The sequence below is a fragment of the Cnephaeus nilssonii genome (genome assembly GCF_951640355.1).
Source record: "Cnephaeus nilssonii genome assembly, chromosome: 20".
In the NCBI taxonomy this organism is placed as follows: domain Eukaryota; kingdom Metazoa; phylum Chordata; class Mammalia; order Chiroptera; family Vespertilionidae; genus Cnephaeus; species Cnephaeus nilssonii.
In genome coordinates, this window is record NC_137091.1 from 34,176,649 (window position 1) to 34,195,783 (window position 19,135).

Sequence of the window (19,135 nt, forward strand, 5' to 3'; positions counted from 1 at the left end):
ACCTACCACCCGTCCACTACCGTTCACCCACCCACCATCATTCAGCCACCCGCCACCCTCATTCCATGCTCTGCCACCATCCATCCCACGTCCCCCCCCATCGCCTGTGCTCCACACATCTGACATGGAAGACACCCCTTGCACAACACGTGAACCTCTCCCCACCCTGATTCCCCTACCCACAGCGCCCGTTAAATGTGCCTGGAACCGGGCCAGGGCCACATGCCTGGTAATGGGTCACCTCCCCCCAGTGCCCAGCATCCTGAGTCACCCTGCATCATGACCTCTGGTGTGGCATGTTAGGGGCTCTTCTGAGAACACATCTCTGTGCCTCAGGAAGAGAGCACGTGGGCCAGACTATGTCTCCTGGGATGAGGGGGCTTCCCCTGAAAGGTGACCCGAGTCCACCTCCTCCTGTCCTCTGCGTGGATGCCAGGGGCAGGGTTAATCTTACCAGGGAGGAGGCCCCTGCTCTCACAGACTTCTGGGCAGACGGAGGTTTAGCTGGTCTAGTGGGGACGGTCAGATTGCTCTGTGGCGGCCCCTCAGCGTTTGCCCACCCTGCATGCCATCTCCAGCCTCTGCCCTGCCTCCGGGGGGGACAGCCAGTCCCAGATGTTGGGGGCCTGGGTGACAGCCTCCCTGGCAGAAGACCTTAGCCAAGGACGAGGATGGGGACGGGGGCTGGGGGAGTGGGGCTGCCCGTTTCTTCCTGGGCCCAGGCTGGGCCTTACCTAAGCCCGTTTGGAGGTGAACCTTGACGCTGACTTCCGTTCCGCTGAGCTCTTTTCTGCAGGGCGAGGTCTCGGAGGAAAGGGCGGACTCCGCTGGTCACTGAGTGAGAGATGCCGGCCCCGGGGTGCCTCTCTGCAGCCCGCTGGCCCTCGTGCTTTCGAGGAGCTCAGCCCTGCAGAGTAATCCTAGCCTGGCCCCGCCCAGGTCTCTCCCCACCCAGGACAGAGCTGCAGACTGGAAAACGGCCCCCATGTGTTCCAGAAGCTGTCCTGAGCACACAAGAGAGGCGTAGCCCTCAGGAGGCACGTGTGGGTCCCGGGGCCCCTACCTCAGCCAGCTCGTGTCCTCAGTTGAGGCAGCAGGACAGACAGGAGTAGAAAGCTGCAAATGACATTCTCAGGATGTCCACCACCCATGCGCTGCCCCCAGCGCCCAGGGGAATTTCCAGCTCTTCTGAAATCCCTGCCAGCTCCAGGCACGAATTCGCACCGAAACCTCAGACATTCAAAGCCTGATGCCCCTGCCCAAAGCTCCCCGGGCCTGCCAGCGTGTCTGTCCTGCTCCCCCTGCCCCGCCTGGGCATTACAGCAAGCCCCTCCTTCGGCGTCACCTCCCTACAAACAGGAGCATGCTGGTCGCCATGGTAAGCGTCCCCGGTGTGATTTATGGCCATCATCACAATATTTTGTTTGGGGCTGTAAACCTCCAGACATAAATCAAGTCATTAGAAGGAATGACGTTTAATCCTGCAGAAGAGGCCTCGGTGGGCTGAGCAGCTCTCGCCCAGCTTTCGAATCATTCATTCTGGAGAGGATGGCCCCGTACACACCTCCACCGGCGGCTCCTCTTCTCCGCCACACACACACACGGGTGTGGAAGGCCAGCGGCACGGGCCAGGCTGCTTTGTGTCTTGAAATAGCACGCTCCTGACTGCAAAGAGGTGCCCGAAACGCAAGCCCAGTCATCGAGACTGGAGTCCTCATTCCGCAGGAAATGCACGCAGCCGGGAGGGGCCGCCTCTGCGCCTGATGTCTCTCTCGGCCTGAGAGCCGCCGCCGCGGGCCGGACTTCAAAGGCAGCAAGAGAAGAGCTCAGAACATCTCCCGCTCTCCTCCCACGGTGACCCTGCCATCCTTCGAGCTGCCATTATGCGGAGGCCATGTTCTGTTTGCGAAGCCACGGGTCTAATTCCTAGGCTTTGCTGCAGACGTGCAGGCTGACGCTGAGCCTGGAGGGGAATTCAGGGACCGCGGACAGGACGGTACCTCCCGGGAACCCAGCAGCCCCCATCCCACCAGGCAAACACCACACCACACGAGTTCCCTGCCTTTGGGGCCTCTCGTAGTTCAGGAGACGCCTGCATCGGTCATGGGGAGGGGAGGGATTGGGGGGGGTCTCGGCTGAAGGACCACCTTAAACTCCGGCAAATCCTAAGCCCACATGATAATTGTGAAAATTCTGGACGACATTTCCAGTGTCTGGTTCTACTTCTCGTGCTCAGAGTTAATGAGGGTGCTGTCAGCAGCGTTATGCCGGCTGCACGGGTTACAGGTGGTGGAAGTCGAAGGGCTGGGTTGCGCGTTTGTGCGTGGACGCTGTTTTCCCCGCACTCGGCACTGTCTCCTGAGAGCTTCAACCTGCAGGTCTTGTGTCTCTGTTCAACATGGCCTAACCCAGCCTTCTCCCCCGTCAGCTCCTCCCTCGGGCAGATGTAAGGGTGGGGGCCAGCTTGCCCCTCAGACCTCACCCCACCCCTCAGACCTCTGACTCCACAAGCCCTCCAGCCCGGTACACGGTTGTTCTCCAGAATCTGCCCTCCCTCCTCATCTCCCTGCCCTGCTTGAGTTCACGCCCCACCATTCCTCACCTGCCTTAGGCCTTACCCTTTTCCAGGCCGTTCCCCAGTCACCTCCAGAAAGACGTGGCATGTGCAGCCGCAGGTTCCTCCCCGCTCCACCCTGTCTCAGCCATGTGGTTGGCACCCCGGGTCTGGCCACCTTTCATGAGCCTGGGGCTGGGTGCACAGGGCCTGGGGGTCTCTGTGTGCACATGCGATGTGCGTGTGGAGGGCAGCCACCGTACGTGGTGATGGGGCGATGGGACAATAGTATGTCTGCTCCCCAGGATGACCTGGGCCTTCCAGGATAAGCCCAGTAGAGTTCACTGCTAGACCGACCCAGGGGGGCTGGGCAGAGCAGAGCCAAGGGCTGACCAGCCAGAAAGGAGAAGAAGTGGGTTTTGGCCAGATGTCACACAGCCAGCCGCTGAAAGGCCAGGACCGATGTCTGTATTCTGGGCCTCACCCCTCAGAGAAGCCGGGAAAATCCTCAGGCCAGAGGCTTCCTGCGCTGCTGGCGGCCCCAGCTCCAGGGCTGAGGCTTCTGACCTCTCCTCTCAGGTGCGTTGCAGCTACCCAGACCCGTGGCGGAGAGCGTCCAGGCTGGCTGCCCGGCTCCCAGGCGTGCAGCCCTCTCCAGCCTTGCCCCTTCGGGATCTGAGTTGTCGGAGGCCCTGTTCTGCTCGGGGGCACCCAGGATGACCCCTGAAATGCAGTTGCCCCCTGAGCTGCAGCTGCCCAGAATGGGGATGCAGTCGATGAACAGTGGTGGCCACTGGTGCACGGCCGTTTGGGGCTGTCTTATGAGGATCAGCGCATCCACCCCTGAGCCCCTAGGCAGCCCTTCACAGGGGCCTGGCTCCCCAGGGGGGGGGGGCGGCTTGGAGAGCCACCTCCGGGGAGAGAGAGAGGCCCCTGCAGCAGGCTGGGGGTGGGGCGTGCCAAGAAAGCATCAGCTCGGACGGATTTGCTTTTGTGGCTCTTCAGGGTCTCAGGCGGCAGCTGCGACCATCTCACAGCCACAGGCCAGCTCAGTAATTGACGCCGCAGCCGGAACGGCACATCCCGGAGCCCGGCCAGAGCTGGGCTGATCATTATCTTGTGGCCCGGCCATCTCAGTAATGAGGCTGCCCCGCTGGCAGCCCCCGATGGCCCGACGCTTCCAGGAAAGGGGTGCCTGTCACAGGCCGGCCAGTCTGCGCCGCTGGCACTGTTCCTGCGAGCAGGCCGCCCTTCGGCGGGGCCACTCTGCCTCCAGCGTGACTCACTCATTTTTATTTCCTGGTACCCCCCCCCCCCCACCCCTCCAGCGGGGACTCACCAGTATTTAAGCCAAATTAGACCCCTTCCTACAGAGCTGGCTGCAGAGCGGTCACTAGGTGCCCTGACAGCCAAACAGGAGTCACTATGCCCCTCCCATTTGGCAGGCCACAGCTGCTCGGAGCCGGCCTTAGACTCCCTGCAGCTTCTGGGCAAAGGCAGGAAGGACACCGCTGGGGCTTCAGGGAGTCGGCGGCTGCCTCCGAGCTGCGCCCGCTCCTCTGGGAAGTGCTGGTCCCACGCTCTCACAGGCACTGGAGGACCGCGGGCCCGTAGGACCTGTTCCTGCGCACGCGATGCGTCCCGCCCTCCGACTGCCCTCAGGGCGTCTACATTTGGGAGACCCGCAGCATCTCCTGCTCAGCCAGGCCTGCCCTGCTTTGCAGGACATGGCACCAGTGCCCTCCCACCGTTCCAGTCGAACCCAGAGTCTCCCAGGGCTGCTCGTGGCAGCCCCGGACCGCCGATGCAGTGCGCCAGGAGCTGGCTAGCGCCAGCCCACAGGGCCAACGCCCCGTTCGCAGGAGCAGCCTGAAATCTGCCGTGATGGGAGCATCCACCACAGGGATCCGCACACACTGCCCATTAGCCCATCACCCAGGGAGCCAGCTGGTAAACACTTGCCAGCACACCACCCTGCCAGCTAGTCCTCCTGAAGCATTCGCCATGTCCTCCTCCACCTCCTGCCATCAGCCCCGGAGTCGAGGCCTTGCATGTCCTGCCCAGGCCACGCAGCATGCACTGACCCGGCGTCTGCTTCTGTCTCCAGCTCTTCATCTCAGAATGGGGCTTAAACTCAAAATAACTCCCTGCTTAGAGCCCTTGGAGACGCCCTTGGAGCTGAGGGGATAAGATGGATGCCTTTTCCAGGACCACAAAGCTCTTAGCATGCTGGTCCCCGCTGGCCCCTGTGGCCCTGCCATTTCGTGACCCTTCAGCCTCTACATCTCTTCATCACAGGAGCCCTGCATTCCTGGTGCAAGGCCGCCCAGCTCTGCCGAGAAGGCCATCGTCGCTGTCAGGTGCCAAGGAATTCTCTCCCCCTTCGGGAGCCCTCACCTGATGCCCGGGCTTGCGGACATTCCCCCGTCACACGCTGCCGGCCCTGTCCTCCGTTGCTGCCACTGACTTGGAATCGCTGTTCAGTGCCTCCCATCCTTGCTGGACTAAACTCCACAAGGGCAGGGACCATGACTGTCTCATTCGTGGCCAAGGCACCATCACCAGCGCCTAGGACACTGCCTGGCACACACGGGTACTCAGGAGTGAATGGGCAAGTGGTGTAGGACGTACAATTGTTCTGCCCCCTGATATCCTTGCTGCCAAGGTGCCGGAGGGAAGCAGAGATGGGGCCGCCAGGGGAGAGACAGGGCTGCAGGGGCACGGTGGCCTTGCTGGTGAGTGAGCAGCTTGCTCTCTGCAGCCGCATTCACTAGCTCCTGCCTATCCTTCCAGGCCCACGTGTGTGAAAGAATACACAAAGGGGAAGAAAAGGCATGACCTTCTGGAAGCCATGTGCCACGTACTCTCAGAAACCGTCCACGGACATGAACGCACCCAGCACATGCCACAGCAACAGCTGGAAGCGTGCACACGTGTGGCACAGAGAGGCGGTGGGACTCATCCCCTTGGCATGGGCCCTGCTCCATGCAGCGTGCACATGTGGGTTGCAATGCATGGCACACGTGTGCTGGGGCCACACACCGAACATGGTGGGAGTCCCCCCCAGCTTCTAACAGAGGACAGCTTCACAGTCGGAACTGAGGACCCTCCCTTGTGGACAGGTGTGCACATGGAGGATGCTCAGGGACACCCCGCCCCCAGCATGTGATGGGCAGATGAGTGGGCGGGGAGTGGCAGGACAGCTGTTGGGTTCGAAGAGCAGCTAACTGGCTGGCTGGTTGACTGACAGGCAAGCGCCACGGCTCCACTCTGACAGCTCCAAGGGGACTCGCAGTCCAGGCTGAGCTGACAGGGAACTACCCAGTTGAATCGTGGATCCTAATCACGGAGGTGAGGGAATGGAATCGCTAAACAAAACAAGTAGCGGTCAGACCTGTCAGGGGCACGTCAGCCGGAACGGCAAGATCCCCCCCGTCCCTCCCACACTGCGCTGGTGAGGAGGTGGCGCAGGGAATCTCAGCTGCTCCGAAGGTGGCCAGGGGGTAGGTGACCTGGTAGCTTCCACCCGAGGGCCTCCCTGTGCCAGCACTGTGCATCGTTTCATTTGCATATTTGCCGACCTGTAGGATGGGTATTTTTTATCCTATTTTATAGATGAGGAAACTAAGGTTCGGTGCAGTCAAGGGATTTGCCCAAGGGGTCTCTCTCTCTCTCTCCCCCCCCCCCACCTTGTTTAAAAAATATGGACCCCTTGTTAAAAGCTATGGAGTCTCCAGGCAAAGGGAGAGGCCAAACGCCTCCATGAGTTCAGTTTTCTCAGAGCAACTGGGGGAAGCCCATCCGCAGAGGCTGAGGCAAGAGGAGAGGGTCTGGCCTGACTCCTGCCTTCCCCAAGGTCCACGGAGCCACCTTCGGGTTCCAGGAGCCCCACTGCCCGGAACACCATCTCCCTGCCCTGCACCCTGGGCAGCAGAGGTGGGCAGGCGGTGGCTGAGTCTGGTCTCCAGGCTGTGACTGAGGCCCTAGCAAAGGATTTAATGAGTTGTATTTTCCTGTGAACACGAGCGAGAATTTAAGGCCCTTTGGTGAGGCTTCTTCCATCTGAATTCTGTGCTTTGAGTCCAGGCTGCCCTCTAATTGCTGAGTGTGTTTAAACTTTAGTTGTGCATCTAATCTGCATAAATTAACAATCTGCCCAGATGAAGGGAGCTGCTTACAATGAGGCAGAGGCTGATGTTGGGGGGGGAGGGGGGTGCCCCTCCAAAGGGCACAGCCTGAACTGCTGGGAGAAGAAAGAGCCAGAGGAGGTGTGGCCACTTCGAGGCCCCAGGCCCCAGGAGCAGGCTCGGGCCTGTGCCCCACCGATGGTAGTAGGGCCACCAGCTGGGTGTGTCAGCGTTCTGACCCCACAGACCTCACACAGTCCGGGTGGGGTGGACGGACCTTCAGCCAGGGCAGCTCCTGTCTGCATCCGGCTCCTTGGTTGGCAGCTGCCACCCAGACACGCAGACCCTCCCCAGGCTGCCAGGCTGAGCTGGAGACGTCACTGCCCAGGTTGGTGGGCTTCTGCAGGGAGGAGCCCAATGCCCATCCCCACCTCCAGGGCCAGCTCCCAGTCCAGGCAGCAGTGGCTTTTCTACAAGCATTTGTTGCGCTCCGGCTGTGTGCCAGGCATTGTGCCAGGCTCTGTCTGACACAGATGGACCCACACGGTCCCTCCCCCAGGAACATGGAGAACTAACACAATCTTGTTCCTGATGAGCCGAACCAACCCTGCAGGGGAAATGTTCCTCACTTCCTCCAGCCAGTCGAGCGCTCGTAAAGCCCCTGAGGTCACATTTCCCCTGTCATGAGTTGAATTGTGTCCCCATTGAAGTCCCAACCCCTGGCACCTGTGAATGTGACCTTATGGGGTCTTTGCAGATGTCATCAAGTTAAGATGAGGTCACTGGGGAAGACAACCAGGTGAAGTGGGGCTTAAATTGCCGCGAACCCAGGAACATCTGGGGCTGCCAGAAGCTAGAAGGGGCTTCAGAGGGAGAGGCCTGCTGACATCTTGACTGCAGACACCTGGCCTCCAGAGAGAATACGTTTTTGTTCTTTTAAGCTGCCAGTTTTGTGGGAGTTTGTTAGAGCAGCCCTAGGAAACCAATACGCCCCTGTGATGGTTATTTGTATGTGCAGCCATGGTGCCAGATGTTTGGTTAAACACCAATACAGATGTTGCTGGGAACGTATTTTTTTTAGGTGTGGTTAACATTTCAATCAGTAGCCTTTGAGTAGAGCAGACTACCCTTCATCATGTGGGTCAGCCTCATTCAATCATTTGAAGGCCTTTGGAGAAAGGACTGGGGTCACCAAGGGAGAAAGAATTCTGCCTCCATACTGTCCCCAGACTCAAGCTGTCGCATCAGCTCTTCCCTGGGTCTCCAGCCTCGGCCCGCCCTGCAGATGTTGGACTTGCAAACCTCCTAATTGCATGAACCAATTCCTTAAGATACATACCCTTCCATGTATATATCCTATTGGTTGTTTCTCTGGAGGACCTGACTAATCCAGTCCATTATTCAGAAACCTTCCGTACTTCCTACCGAGTGGGCCTGGCGGTTCCCTCAGGCTTTCTCCCCTGACCCCTGTGGGCAGCACACCCGCCCTGGCTGCGCTTTCTCCCGCCAGCACCCCTGCATCGCACCTTGTGGCTCACCCCTGCTGTATGTCCCCTCCGCGGACCCGCTGCGCAGGAGGCCTCTCTGTGGCACGCACGTGAGGCACAGGAGCAGCCGCGCTCTGACTGGCATGTGGACGGTGCAGAGCACGGCAACAGCCTTCATCCCACCAACTGCCAGGGCATCCGGGGTGGGACCGAAGCTTGGACTCGGGATCTCACACACGGGGGGCACCAAGACGCAGCGGGTGCCTCACTTCCAAGTGTCTCCCCCGGCTCAGGCCGGCCTGAAACTCCTGAAGCTTCCTGGCCTGATGGGCAGCCTAAGTGGACAGGCGAGTGTGCTCACAGGTGGGTGTGGCCACACGGGCTCACCCCTGAGAAGATGTGGACATGGAGCAGGAGCCAGGGAAACGCAGCTCGGTCCAGGAAACCCCGGGGATCCAAGGAGCAGGAGTCTGAGGTTCCGCCCAGGGCAGGGATTCAGACTTCTACCCACACCCAGGTGCGCCTCCTGGGCCTTCAGTTCTCCCCTCTCTGTCCCTCCCTGTGGGCCTGGCTCCTCAGGATGGCCCTGCCTTTCCCCAGGGCACAGTGTTCAGAGTGGCAGGACCCTCTCCCCACGGCCTGCCAGGGCCTGGAGCTGGGATTTGAGCGACCAGAATAGCAGTCATTCCCCCTTAAACAGGTTCCCGGGCTCCAGAGACACGCCGAGCCCTCTCTAGGCACTCGGTCCCTGTGTGGACCCCTGTCCGTGTCACGTGTCTACACACACTGGCACCAAGGAGTTGGAGTTTTTGAGTTGAACCCAGCGAGCCCTCCCTCCTGTGACTCGCAGGGCAAGGGACCCTCCTCTCCCACTGCTCGCCTGCCAGTGAGGCCCTCTCCCAGCTCTGCTCCAGGCCCAGGCTGCACCGTCTAATTCCAAGCACTGGCTCTGCACACCCTCGTCAGCCCGTGCCTCCCCTAGGCAGGTAACCAGGAAGCTTTTCAGCCAAACACTCGGAAGAAAACCCGTGAAGAGTTCACCATGTGGAAGCCACTTGACGGTCCCCATCACTCACACCTTGTTTGTCCTCACTGATGCTAACTCTTATTGTATTGTGCATATTCTAACTGCTCTACGTAGGTCATCTATCCAGAAAGAGAGAGTGGTTGTTTATTTATTTATTTATTTTTTGCCCAAGTGCAGGGGGATGGTTAATGTTACGTTGAAAAGAGGGGACGGGTAACTCAGATATTGCAAGTGGAGTGTACATGTCTGGCCTTGGGATTCCCCTGTCCTAGGGTGGAGGTGGGGGGATGGGAAGTGAGCGTGGCAGCATTGGCATTGGGTGGACAAGGGGGCGAAGGGTCACGGCTTGTGTTGCTCAGAAAACCCAGTTTTATACCTGGGTTGCATGCTTATTTGGGGGTTTGGGGGGGGCTGATCGTGATTATATTGGGGTCAGCCCCCTCCCTCCCCCCCCCCCCCGCCCCCATTCTGTAAGTCCCCCTGGCACCAATTCTGCTGGCTCTTGGTGACGATACTGTTCCTTCCTTGTGGGTGCTGCAAAGGCAATCCCGCCTTCCCTGGGCTCGCTCTCCGTGGAGCTGTCCGGGGTGCTGAAGTGCAGACCCCCAGTGTCAAGATGCCCAAGGTCCTGGCCTTCCCTCCTTGAGAGCTGGGTGGTCTTTGCTTCAGCCTTTATGCAATCGGTGCGTGGAAGAGCAGGTCCTCCCTGGGTAAGGAGCACGGGGCCTCTGCTAGGGGAGAGCCCATTACATTTCCTTTGTTAAAATTCGGCCTTGATCCCAAAGGGGCCACTTTATCCCAAAGGGCCAGTCTTTGTCCAGCACGTTGCCCTGAGTCGAAGGGTTTGGAGCATAGAGCTTGTGGCACATACAGTCTCCCCTAGGACCTGTTGTTGGCTTTTCCGCAGACAGTTTTTCTTTACAAAGGAGGCCATTGCAGCCGGGTGGGCTTTGTTAAACCAAAGTGGCCAAAGGTCCGGAGACTCGCCCAGAGCTAGGCTCTGTCCGGCTAGAATGTTTTCTCCAGCCTATGCCCAGGGCTCTGGCCCTACCAGCCTCCGAGTGGGCCAGGCTTGGACACACCTGTCCAGTCTGCACAGATAAAATGGGACAGGCCCCACAGCCCACCTCCCTCCGGGCTGTGGGGACAGTGCAGGTGGGAGGCCACAGCCATAGGGGCTGCAACCTCAATAAACACGTTGTCATCGAGTCCACCAGCTGGCAGGATGCCTTTTGTCCGTGGCTCCTCAGCCCCACTCTTGGCCAAGCCTGGCATGACTCATTTGCTCCAGAAAAGGAACATAAATAAGCGCCATCGTACCTTGACAAGTTGACAGGGCTGACAAGCAGAGTAAATTCCTGTGTCTGAAACTGAGCAGGAGAGGTGGTTTAGCAGAGCCAGCTGCCATCACCAGAAGAAAATAATTAAGGAAACCCGGCAGTGTGGAGGGGAACCGAGTGTGCGGCGGGCCCCTTCTGGAGAAGGGCTCTGTGATCATCGGCTGCCAGAAGAAGCAGCGTGTGCCAGAAAAACTGAGCCCGGGAGGCTCACGCTGGGGGTGGCTGCCACGAGGAGGGTGGAGGGGGCAGCGAAGGGAAGCAGGATCTGGGCTGAGAAGGGGCCCCCGGCAAGGGGCTCGATTCTAAAGGCTCCCATCTCACAGTCAGGCACCCCCTGATCATACCCCGTACCCTCAGGGGTGCAACCACTTCTGCTTGGAGCTGCTCCCCAGCCTCGTGGAAGAGTCCGGAAGGCCTGTTGCAGAGCTCGCCCACCTCCACACACCTACGCACCTAGCCTTGGCAATGCTCAGGAAGGCGGACACTCCGCCCTTTGCCCAGGGAAGGGCACGCCCCTGTTCTGAGCCCAAAGGGATCAAAGAGAAATACTGCAGCAGAAGAAGGATGCAGCGTGCCAAGTTCCACCTTCGTTCCCACCTCTCTTGGGACTTGAGAAAGGCCCCAGCAGGCTCAAGGATGTCAGGCTTTCAGTCCAGGGCGACCTCGGGGACCCCCGATTGCTGATAAGTGAAGGAGACACGTGGGCACATCCTCAGCCTGACCAGTAGGAGGCCATGGCCATTGCAGTGGCTGAACCTGTACAGCAACCTCAGAGACGCGAGTGCAGTTTGGGGGTCAGGGACAGAGGACCTGGGCGTCCTCTCACTAGCTGGGCTCCCGCCACTGGACCTCTGCGAAATCCTCAGAGACGTAGGGGAGGTGCTTGGGCCTCCAGAGCACCCACCCCAGGCAGCCGCCAGACTCGGCCCACGTGCGTGAGGGGCGGTGGTTCTGATTGTGACTGGCTCTGGCAGAGCCTCAGAGCGGGAGGGGCCGCTGAAGTCTCCCTGGCCAGCAGGGATGGGCGAAGGAAGCCCAGACTCCTAAATAAGTTCCCCCGAAGGAGTCCTCTTGTCCTTCTGGGACATTCCCCAAAACAGACCAGGCCTGCTACGAGGCAGAATCGTCTCCTCCGGCCAAAGGCTCGCCTCCCCAGTGCTTGTTATCCTGGGTGAGCCCAGCCTCAGCCCCGGCAAAGGGCCTCCCTGGTGAGCAGAGGGGACACCTGGAGTGTGGCCAGGGATACGCTGCTCTCCCTCCATCTCCCCCAGCCACCAGTGAGTGCTTGCTGGACACTGTGCCTGGGCGCTGCTCGGCCCTTTGGAGGAGAGCGGTATGTGGTCAGCTCACCCCCAGGGCCCCAGGGCCAGCTGCGAGGCCAACATCGCAAAGTGGACGGCTCAGTTAGGGGCCTTCCCAGAGGGAAGCGGGGAGACCCCAGTCCAAGGAGAACGAGTGTGTTCCAGTCCCGGGCCAGGTGTGTGCAAAGGTGTGGGTGCAGGTGTGTGGTATTCCAAGTACGGAACGTCCACGTGGACTACAGCCGGGCAGAGCCAGCAGGACATAGAACATGGACGGCCTTTCTGAGGGGCCCTTTTCCCTCCGATGTGGGGACAGGGTGACGGGGGAAGTGGGCTGTGAGGTTTCTGGATGCTCCACTGGGCAGGTGTGCGGCACGCTTGGGCAGGGCGCTTGTCCAGACCTTCCAGGCCACATTAGGAGGTGGCAGCCAGGGGGACCAAGTCTTCCCTGCGCCCCCATTTTCCAAGTGGCTAGGGGAGAGGGGCCCCTCCTGCACCCCCCCTGCACTGCCTGTTTATGGAGCCTACCCCACGTGCCCTCCCTTCGGGGCACCCACAGTCAGGAGCCCATAAGCAGGCCCCTGGGAACCACGGGGTTCTTCCACCCGCTAACACTGTGCTCTCTGCTTGCTTTTCAGGAGTCAAGTTCAACATCAGGCTACAGCAGCCGCGCGACGTGAGTCCTGATAAATCTCGGCACGGGCTGCTTGGGGAAAGTTGGCGAGGGCCGGGAGGGAAATTTGGAGCTCACATGAAACCCATTCTTGGAAAGAAAAATGTGTCCGGTCCTTCCCGGGAGCCCTGGGAACAAAGCCCGGGGCTTTGGGCCATGAATTTCCCTTTCCCATTGGATGGCCGCTGTGGAGTGTGCTAATTGACTCAGTAAATCTGAGCCGGCCTCCTTCAGCCACCGGCTCCCCAGCCCCTCCCGCCTCGCTAGGCCGGGTTCCTGGGAGGCCTGCGCCATCTGGTGGCCAAAATGACACTTGCACCTCAGGCCACGGCCAGCTGAGAGGAGGACCACAGAGAGGTCACATCCTGCAGGGTCAGCCATCTCCCTCTCCCTCATCTTAGACACGCCCCTGTCACAGAGCGGGCGGGGGCCGGGCATGGCGAGGGCCGGCCTGGGTGACCCTCAGGGCCCAGCTGTCCTGTCCCACCCTGGTAACCATTTCTCTTCTTGCTGCAGGACTTCCCGCCGGGCAGTCCCCAGGATGGCGTTGCTAAGGCCCCCACCGAGAGGGTCGCCAGGGACGTGTCCAGCCAGGCGCCCAGAGGCCTCCGCCTCCTGGGGCCCGACCCACCTCCAGGCCACCTGAACGCGGGGGCCCGTCTGCGGCCCCGGCAGCGCCGCCGCCGGCTGCTGATCAAGAAAATGCCCGCGGCGGCGGCGGCGGCGGCAGCCATCCCGGCCAACAGCTCGGCCGGCCCCGCTGTCCGGCCGGCCCCGCGGGCCCTGGACGGCCGCTGGGTCCGCCTGCACCAGAGGCAGCAGGAGCGCAAGCGGGTGATGGGGGAGGCGTGCGCCAAGTACCGCGCCAGCAGCAGCCGCAGGGCCGTCACGCCCCGCCACGTGTCCCGCATCTTCGTGGAGGACCGGCACCGCGTGCTGTACTGCGAGGTCCCCAAGGCGGGCTGCTCCAACTGGAAGCGGGTGCTCATGGTGCTGGCCGGGCTGGCCTCGTCCACCGCCCACCTCCAGCACCACACCGTGCACTACGGCGGCGCCCTCAAGCGGCTGGACGCCTTCGACCGCCAGGGCATCCTGCACCGCCTCCGCACCTACACCAAGATGCTCTTCGTCCGCGAGCCCTTCGAGCGCCTGGTCTCCGCCTTCCGCGACAAGTTCGAGCACCCCAACAGCTACTACCACCCTGTCTTCGGCAAGGCCATCCTGGCCCGGTACCGGGCCAACGCCTCCGGGGAAGCGCTGCGGACGGGCTCCGGCGTGCGCTTCCCCGAGTTCGTCCAGTACCTGCTGGACGTGCACCGGCCGGTGGGCATGGACATCCACTGGGACCACGTCAGCAGGCTCTGCAGCCCCTGCCTCATCGACTACGACTTCGTGGGCAAGTTTGAGAGCATGGAGGACGACGCCAACTTCTTCCTGAGCCTCATCCGCGCGCCGCGCAACCTGACCTTCCCCCAGTTCAAGGACCGGCACTCGCAGGAGGCGCGGACGACCGCGGGGATCACCCGCCGGTACTTCGCGCAGCTCTCGGCCCCGCAGCGGCAGCGCGCCTACGACTTCTACTACATGGACTACCTGATGTTCAACTACTCCAAGCCCTTCGCTGACCTGTACTGAGGGCCTGGCGGCTGCCCGTGGGCACCCTGCCCACCACTCACCCATGTCCGAGGGGCATGGTTCCTGAGCCAGGAGCCGCGATGTACCCAGAACAACGGGGCTCCGAGGACGCGAGGACCTGTGGCTGCTGCAGGCCCTGGTGGGGACAGAGGCCCAGGCTGTGGGTGAGGACCCTGGCCCAAGTCTCATAGCCGGTTCCTTCCTTCTTGGCTGAAAGGAGGAAGATGTGGAGGGGTGCGAGCTGGACACCCAGGAGTCCCAGCTGCCCGCACCCCAGCTCAGCCAGGAGTCAGGATGACCAGGAAGCCTGAGGCCCGAGGATGAGGGCCCGGTGGTAAAGGATCTCCTGCAGTCCCTTCGCCATTGCCTTGTACCAAACCACATGGTTTGCCGCTTTTCTATGACCCAGGAGGAGGTTCCAAATAAAGCACATGGTTTCCAGAGCAGCAGTGTCTACGCGCTGTGCGTTGGCGTGGGAGCACGAGCCCCTTCCCCGGGCTGTCGGGGGCCCTTTCCCCCTCCTCAGAGCAGCCAGAGCCACGCGCCCGCAGGCCCGGTTGCACGGAAGTCCAGGGCAGGAGTGGCCCGTGTGTGTGTGTGTGTGTGTGTGTGTGTGTGTGTGTGTGTGTGACAGGAGGCGCTCGCAGCAGCTTCCACTCAGGACCAGCTCCTCACACGCAGGCCTCCGAGGCCAGCACTCGGTTAACTGGGTCCTCCTGGCTCAGTACCAGCACCCTCGTCTGTAAAAAGATAGACCTGTTCCCACGGAGGCCCACTGTCTCTTCTTGTCGGTGCACTTTGTGGGGGCCCCCTGAGGACCGCCAGGGCAGTGACGAGCTCTTTGGGCACGCTGCCATTCGGGGCTGCCCCTGGGCTTGTGGCAGTGCACCTGGGTCCCGGTGGGTGTGGCATGGCCGGGCAGGGAGTAATGCCATCCCTGGCTTTCCGAACCTCTGGGCTAAAGCAGAGCTTTGGACCCAAGCTGCCATCGGCAGAACCTTGACCCTGGCCTTGATCCCTGGCTCCATTCACCTGACAAGACCACCTCAGAGTTGTCAGGATCGTCTTCCCCTGGGTGAACCAGGTCTGGGGAAGGGGGAGGAGAGGCTGTAGAGAAAACCTATCCAAAAGCATACCTTTTCACACACAGGAATGGTTCCGAACTTGTCAGGAGCCAGGGTGACTCCTGGAAGGTCTTGGAGAACGTGTTTGCTGGAGCTTTGAGTTGGGCGTGCCTGTGGCTGCTGTGGGTCTTGTTTGTAATGGGAAGTGCTGCCTGACTCTTTCTAGGCATCGGTGGGTCTGTCCGTCTGCCTACCTTTGGGTCTCATTCCTGTCTCTCAGGAGTATGCTGCTTGCCCTTCCTGGCCCCCCTGTGGTCTCTGTGGATCTCCCCAGGAGTCTGCTCTCAATCTCTTCCCACTGGCTAGGGGAGATGCTGCTGGACCCTAAGAAGGAGACCCTGAGGTCCCCACGGTGGGACACCCTGCTGGATCCCACCCTGGACTGCAAGGCTCACACTGGCGTGAGCCGCTCCATCTCCCTTTCTGCCTCCAACATGGGCTCTGGAAACTTACAAAGGCGGAACAAGGAGTTGAGGCTGCCACCTGCCTGTTCAGGCCACATGCATCCAAGAACCCTGAGCAGGGTGAGGCTTCCCCTCAGGTTCCAGCTGGAATGGCCTGGGCCAGTGGTCGGCAACCTCATTAGTCAACAGAGCCAAATATCAACAGGACAACGATTGAAATTTCTATTGGGAGCCAAGTTTTTTAAAACGTAAACTTCTTCTAACGCCACTTCTTCAAAATAGACTCGCCCAGGCCGTGGTATTTTGTGGAAGAGCCACACTCCAGGGGCCAAAGAGCCGCCTGTGGCTCGCGAGCCGCAGTTTGCCGACCACGGGCCTGGGCCATCTGACAGAAGGAACCCAGAGCGCCAGGGAGGAGGCTGTGGTCAGGACCTGAGGGTGTGGGAGGCAGGAAGGTAGATGCTGAGAGCCCAAGAGACTGACCCACCGGTACCTTGGCCAGGGCCAGAGCAGTGTAAGAGGAGGCGGGGAGGGCTAACGAGGGCCCAGAAACAGCTGTCCCCGGGCTGTGTGCCTGCAAAGTCAGACAGAATTCACGATGCAGAAACAGGGTCTCTGGTCACGGGTGCATTGGCCAAGCCTGAAGCAGTGTCACTGGCCATCAGCTCAGCGCGGGGACACCTGGAAGCCCAGTGGGGCTGTCTGCAGCTTAGAGACAACCAGGATTGCCCTGAGACCATCCTCCCACAGTGTGAGCATGTGTGAGTGTGTGAGTGTGTGAGTGTGTGTGTGTGTGTGTGTGTGTGTGTGTGTGTGTGTGTGTTGGGGGGTAGGAAAAGACATCTTTACTTGTGTCATCTCTCAGACACAACCAGACCTGCGTTGGGCAGATATACACACACAACACATCCATCAAAGAGGGGGTTTTCCTTCTGGGTGATAACAGGGGACACAGACCTGGCTCCCAGCATGACCGCCAGAGGCCCAGTCCTGAGACCTCACCCTGAATCCACTGAGGTGGTTTTGGACCCAACTCCAGCCTCTAACCCCAGCCTCAAGCCTTGTATAGCCCTAGGGCTCAGGGGCAGTGGAGTTAACTACCAATACAGGAAAGTGTGTGGTGTGTGTGTGTGTGTGTGTGTGTGTGTGTGTGTGTGTGTGTTTTGTGGGTACCTGGGCTAGAAGAGTGGATGGGTGAGTATGTGAGTCTATGTATATGTCTGTGTGTCTGTGTCTCCATGTGTGTGTCTCTATGTGTGCATCTGTATGTCTGTGTGGGTGTGTCTGTGAGGGTATGTGTGTGTGTGTGTCTGTGTAAGTGTCTGGGTGTGGGGTTGAGCATGTGAGTCTCTATGTGTATATGTGTGTGGCGAGGGTTAGGGTGAGGTGTGGTAAGTGTCTGTCTTATGGGTATCTGTCTGGGGTGAGGGAGTGTGTATGTGTGTGAGCCTGTATAATGTGTCAGGGTTGGGGGGGACTTGGACAGTCCTCACCCTCCTCTCTGGGACCATCTTGTGCTGCCCATCCCTGCCCTATTTCATCTGCTTCCCACTTTGTGGGTATAGTCTGGAGGGAGGGCTGTCTGGGTCAGGGTCCTCCCAGAGGTCAAGCGGCCGACCACGTGGGGACAATAACCACTGAACCCCCAGTGCCCTTCCCCTGCCTCTCTGGGGCAGCCCACAGTGGCGTCCCTGCCGGGCCTTTGCCTCAGAGCAGCTCAGTCCTCCTCAGACATGAGCCTTGCTCTCTGAGTGATGAAGAGGACAGACGAGGGTCCTCCTGGCGCCTGTGGGCTCTAGGAGACCTGAAGTCCTCCGGGGAGATGAGATCTGAGATCCCCCAGGTAGTCAGGTGTGACATTCAGGCGCCTTGGGCCTCCAAGACACAGACAAACCCTCCTACTCCCCACTGTGTGGGCTTGGCCTCCCACACAGCGAGGGGCCCAGGACAGAGGTAGGCAGGCAGTGGATGGAAGGACAGTCCTTCAGCACCCCTCCCCTCCCATGTGCCCATTTCAACCTTGGAGTTGTGCCCCCTGGCTGGGGAGTGGGGCCCTGGAGCCTCAGGAGAGGCCTGGGGCTGGCAGGCGGTCTCCCCTCGCTCCCCCCACCCCCATCCTTAGCTTATCATCTCTGGGGGCACCTGTGGCTCATCAAGGGACTTTCCTCCTGGTGTCTCCTCCCCACTCCACCCAGTGCAGCAGGACCTGGAGCTGGGCACAGGGAACTTCGTCTGACCCATGGGCACAGGAATGGACCAGGAAGGTTCCCAGGAGCTGGGGGCAGGCAGTCTGGGGCTGAGCGGGGCTGAAATGATCTGTCGTCCTCTTGTTGGGGACCCTGTGTTGATGGGTACAATGACCTGGATGAGGAATAAACTGGCACCCTTGGGGAGCTGTGGGCTTGCCCTAGTGTGGGGAGAGGAGGGAGGGAGTTGGCCATGGCCGCCCTCTTAGAGAAGTGGGCTCCATGGCCCACTCACCCATGCTGGAGGGGAAAGTAAGGGCGAGTGAGAGCCCTGAGCTCTGGTCCCTCTGGGTGGCCTAGTCTGGCCTGGCCTAGCGATGAGGTCCACGTTGCTCCCAGACTCTTCACCCTGCCCTTTGCACAGCAGTCTCAGCTGTGATATGGTGGCCAGGAGCCGAGGGTGGCCAGGGCTCCGGTGGGGCTGGGACCACCTAGGAGGAGATGCTTCTGCCCCTCCCCCACTGCTGTGGAGGGGTGGGGGAGAAGACTCCAAAAGTTCAGCTGGGGGCTGCTCCCCAGAACACTTGAAGCCTAGGACAAGGGTCAGAGGTCAGAGGTCAGGGGTCAGAAGTGAGTCATTTCAAACCGAGGAGGCCTAGAGTGTACCAGCCTAAACCAAGCGCTCAGGACAGTGGGTGCTGTGTTGGCCTCGCCCATGCACTACCTGGTAGACCTCTCCCAGCAGCTCTGATTGTGCCTGCCTTGTCCTGCTCCACAGGCGAGGGGACAGAGATGCACAGGATAGCACCTGGAGCTGGGATCCACCCAGCGGTCGGGCTGTGACCCCTTCCCTCTGGTGGCTGCCCAAGGCCTCATCCCCTGGGCATCTGGGCGATCCAAGGGAGGGGGGAGGCGGAAGCAGGCCTCCACCGGCAGAATCACCGCTGGCCACCAGGGGGTGCTAAGACCTCACTCCTTAGCAGCGGCCTGGGTATCCCCGGCCACCCCACGAGGTGGCAGCAACACCCGGACTGTGTAAGGCAAGGAGGAGACACTGTGACTGAAGACCCTCTCTCCCTCCCAGCCACGGGGTCACCCGCACGGTACCTCTCCAGCTGTCTCCGGGCAAAATCCAGAAGTCATTCTGGAACCAGCTCCAGAAAAGCCACCTGCCCTCACCCAGCAGCCCTCACCCTCACCTGGGCCCCGGGGGAGCCAGAACGCCCCAGGAAGGTCTCCCCTGCACAGACTGGTTAGCAGGGAGGACACAGTGTCCC

At 60.6% G+C, this 19,135-nt stretch overlaps 1 protein-coding gene across 1 annotated transcript in view; it reads left to right on the forward strand.

Moving 5' to 3' along the window:
* Nucleotides 1-14,144, forward strand: part of CHST8 (carbohydrate sulfotransferase 8) — a gene marked incomplete at its 3' end in the record, with an annotated part of 107,876 nt that extends 93,732 nt beyond the window's left edge. The window contains exons 3-4 of the mRNA XM_079759509.1: nt 12,475-12,512; nt 13,026-14,144. Of these exons, the coding sequence (XP_079615635.1) occupies nt 12,475-12,512; nt 13,026-14,144 (1,157 nt within the window). The remainder of the gene's footprint in view (nt 1-12,474; nt 12,513-13,025) is intronic.
* Nucleotides 14,145-19,135: the final 4,991 nt, after the last annotated feature.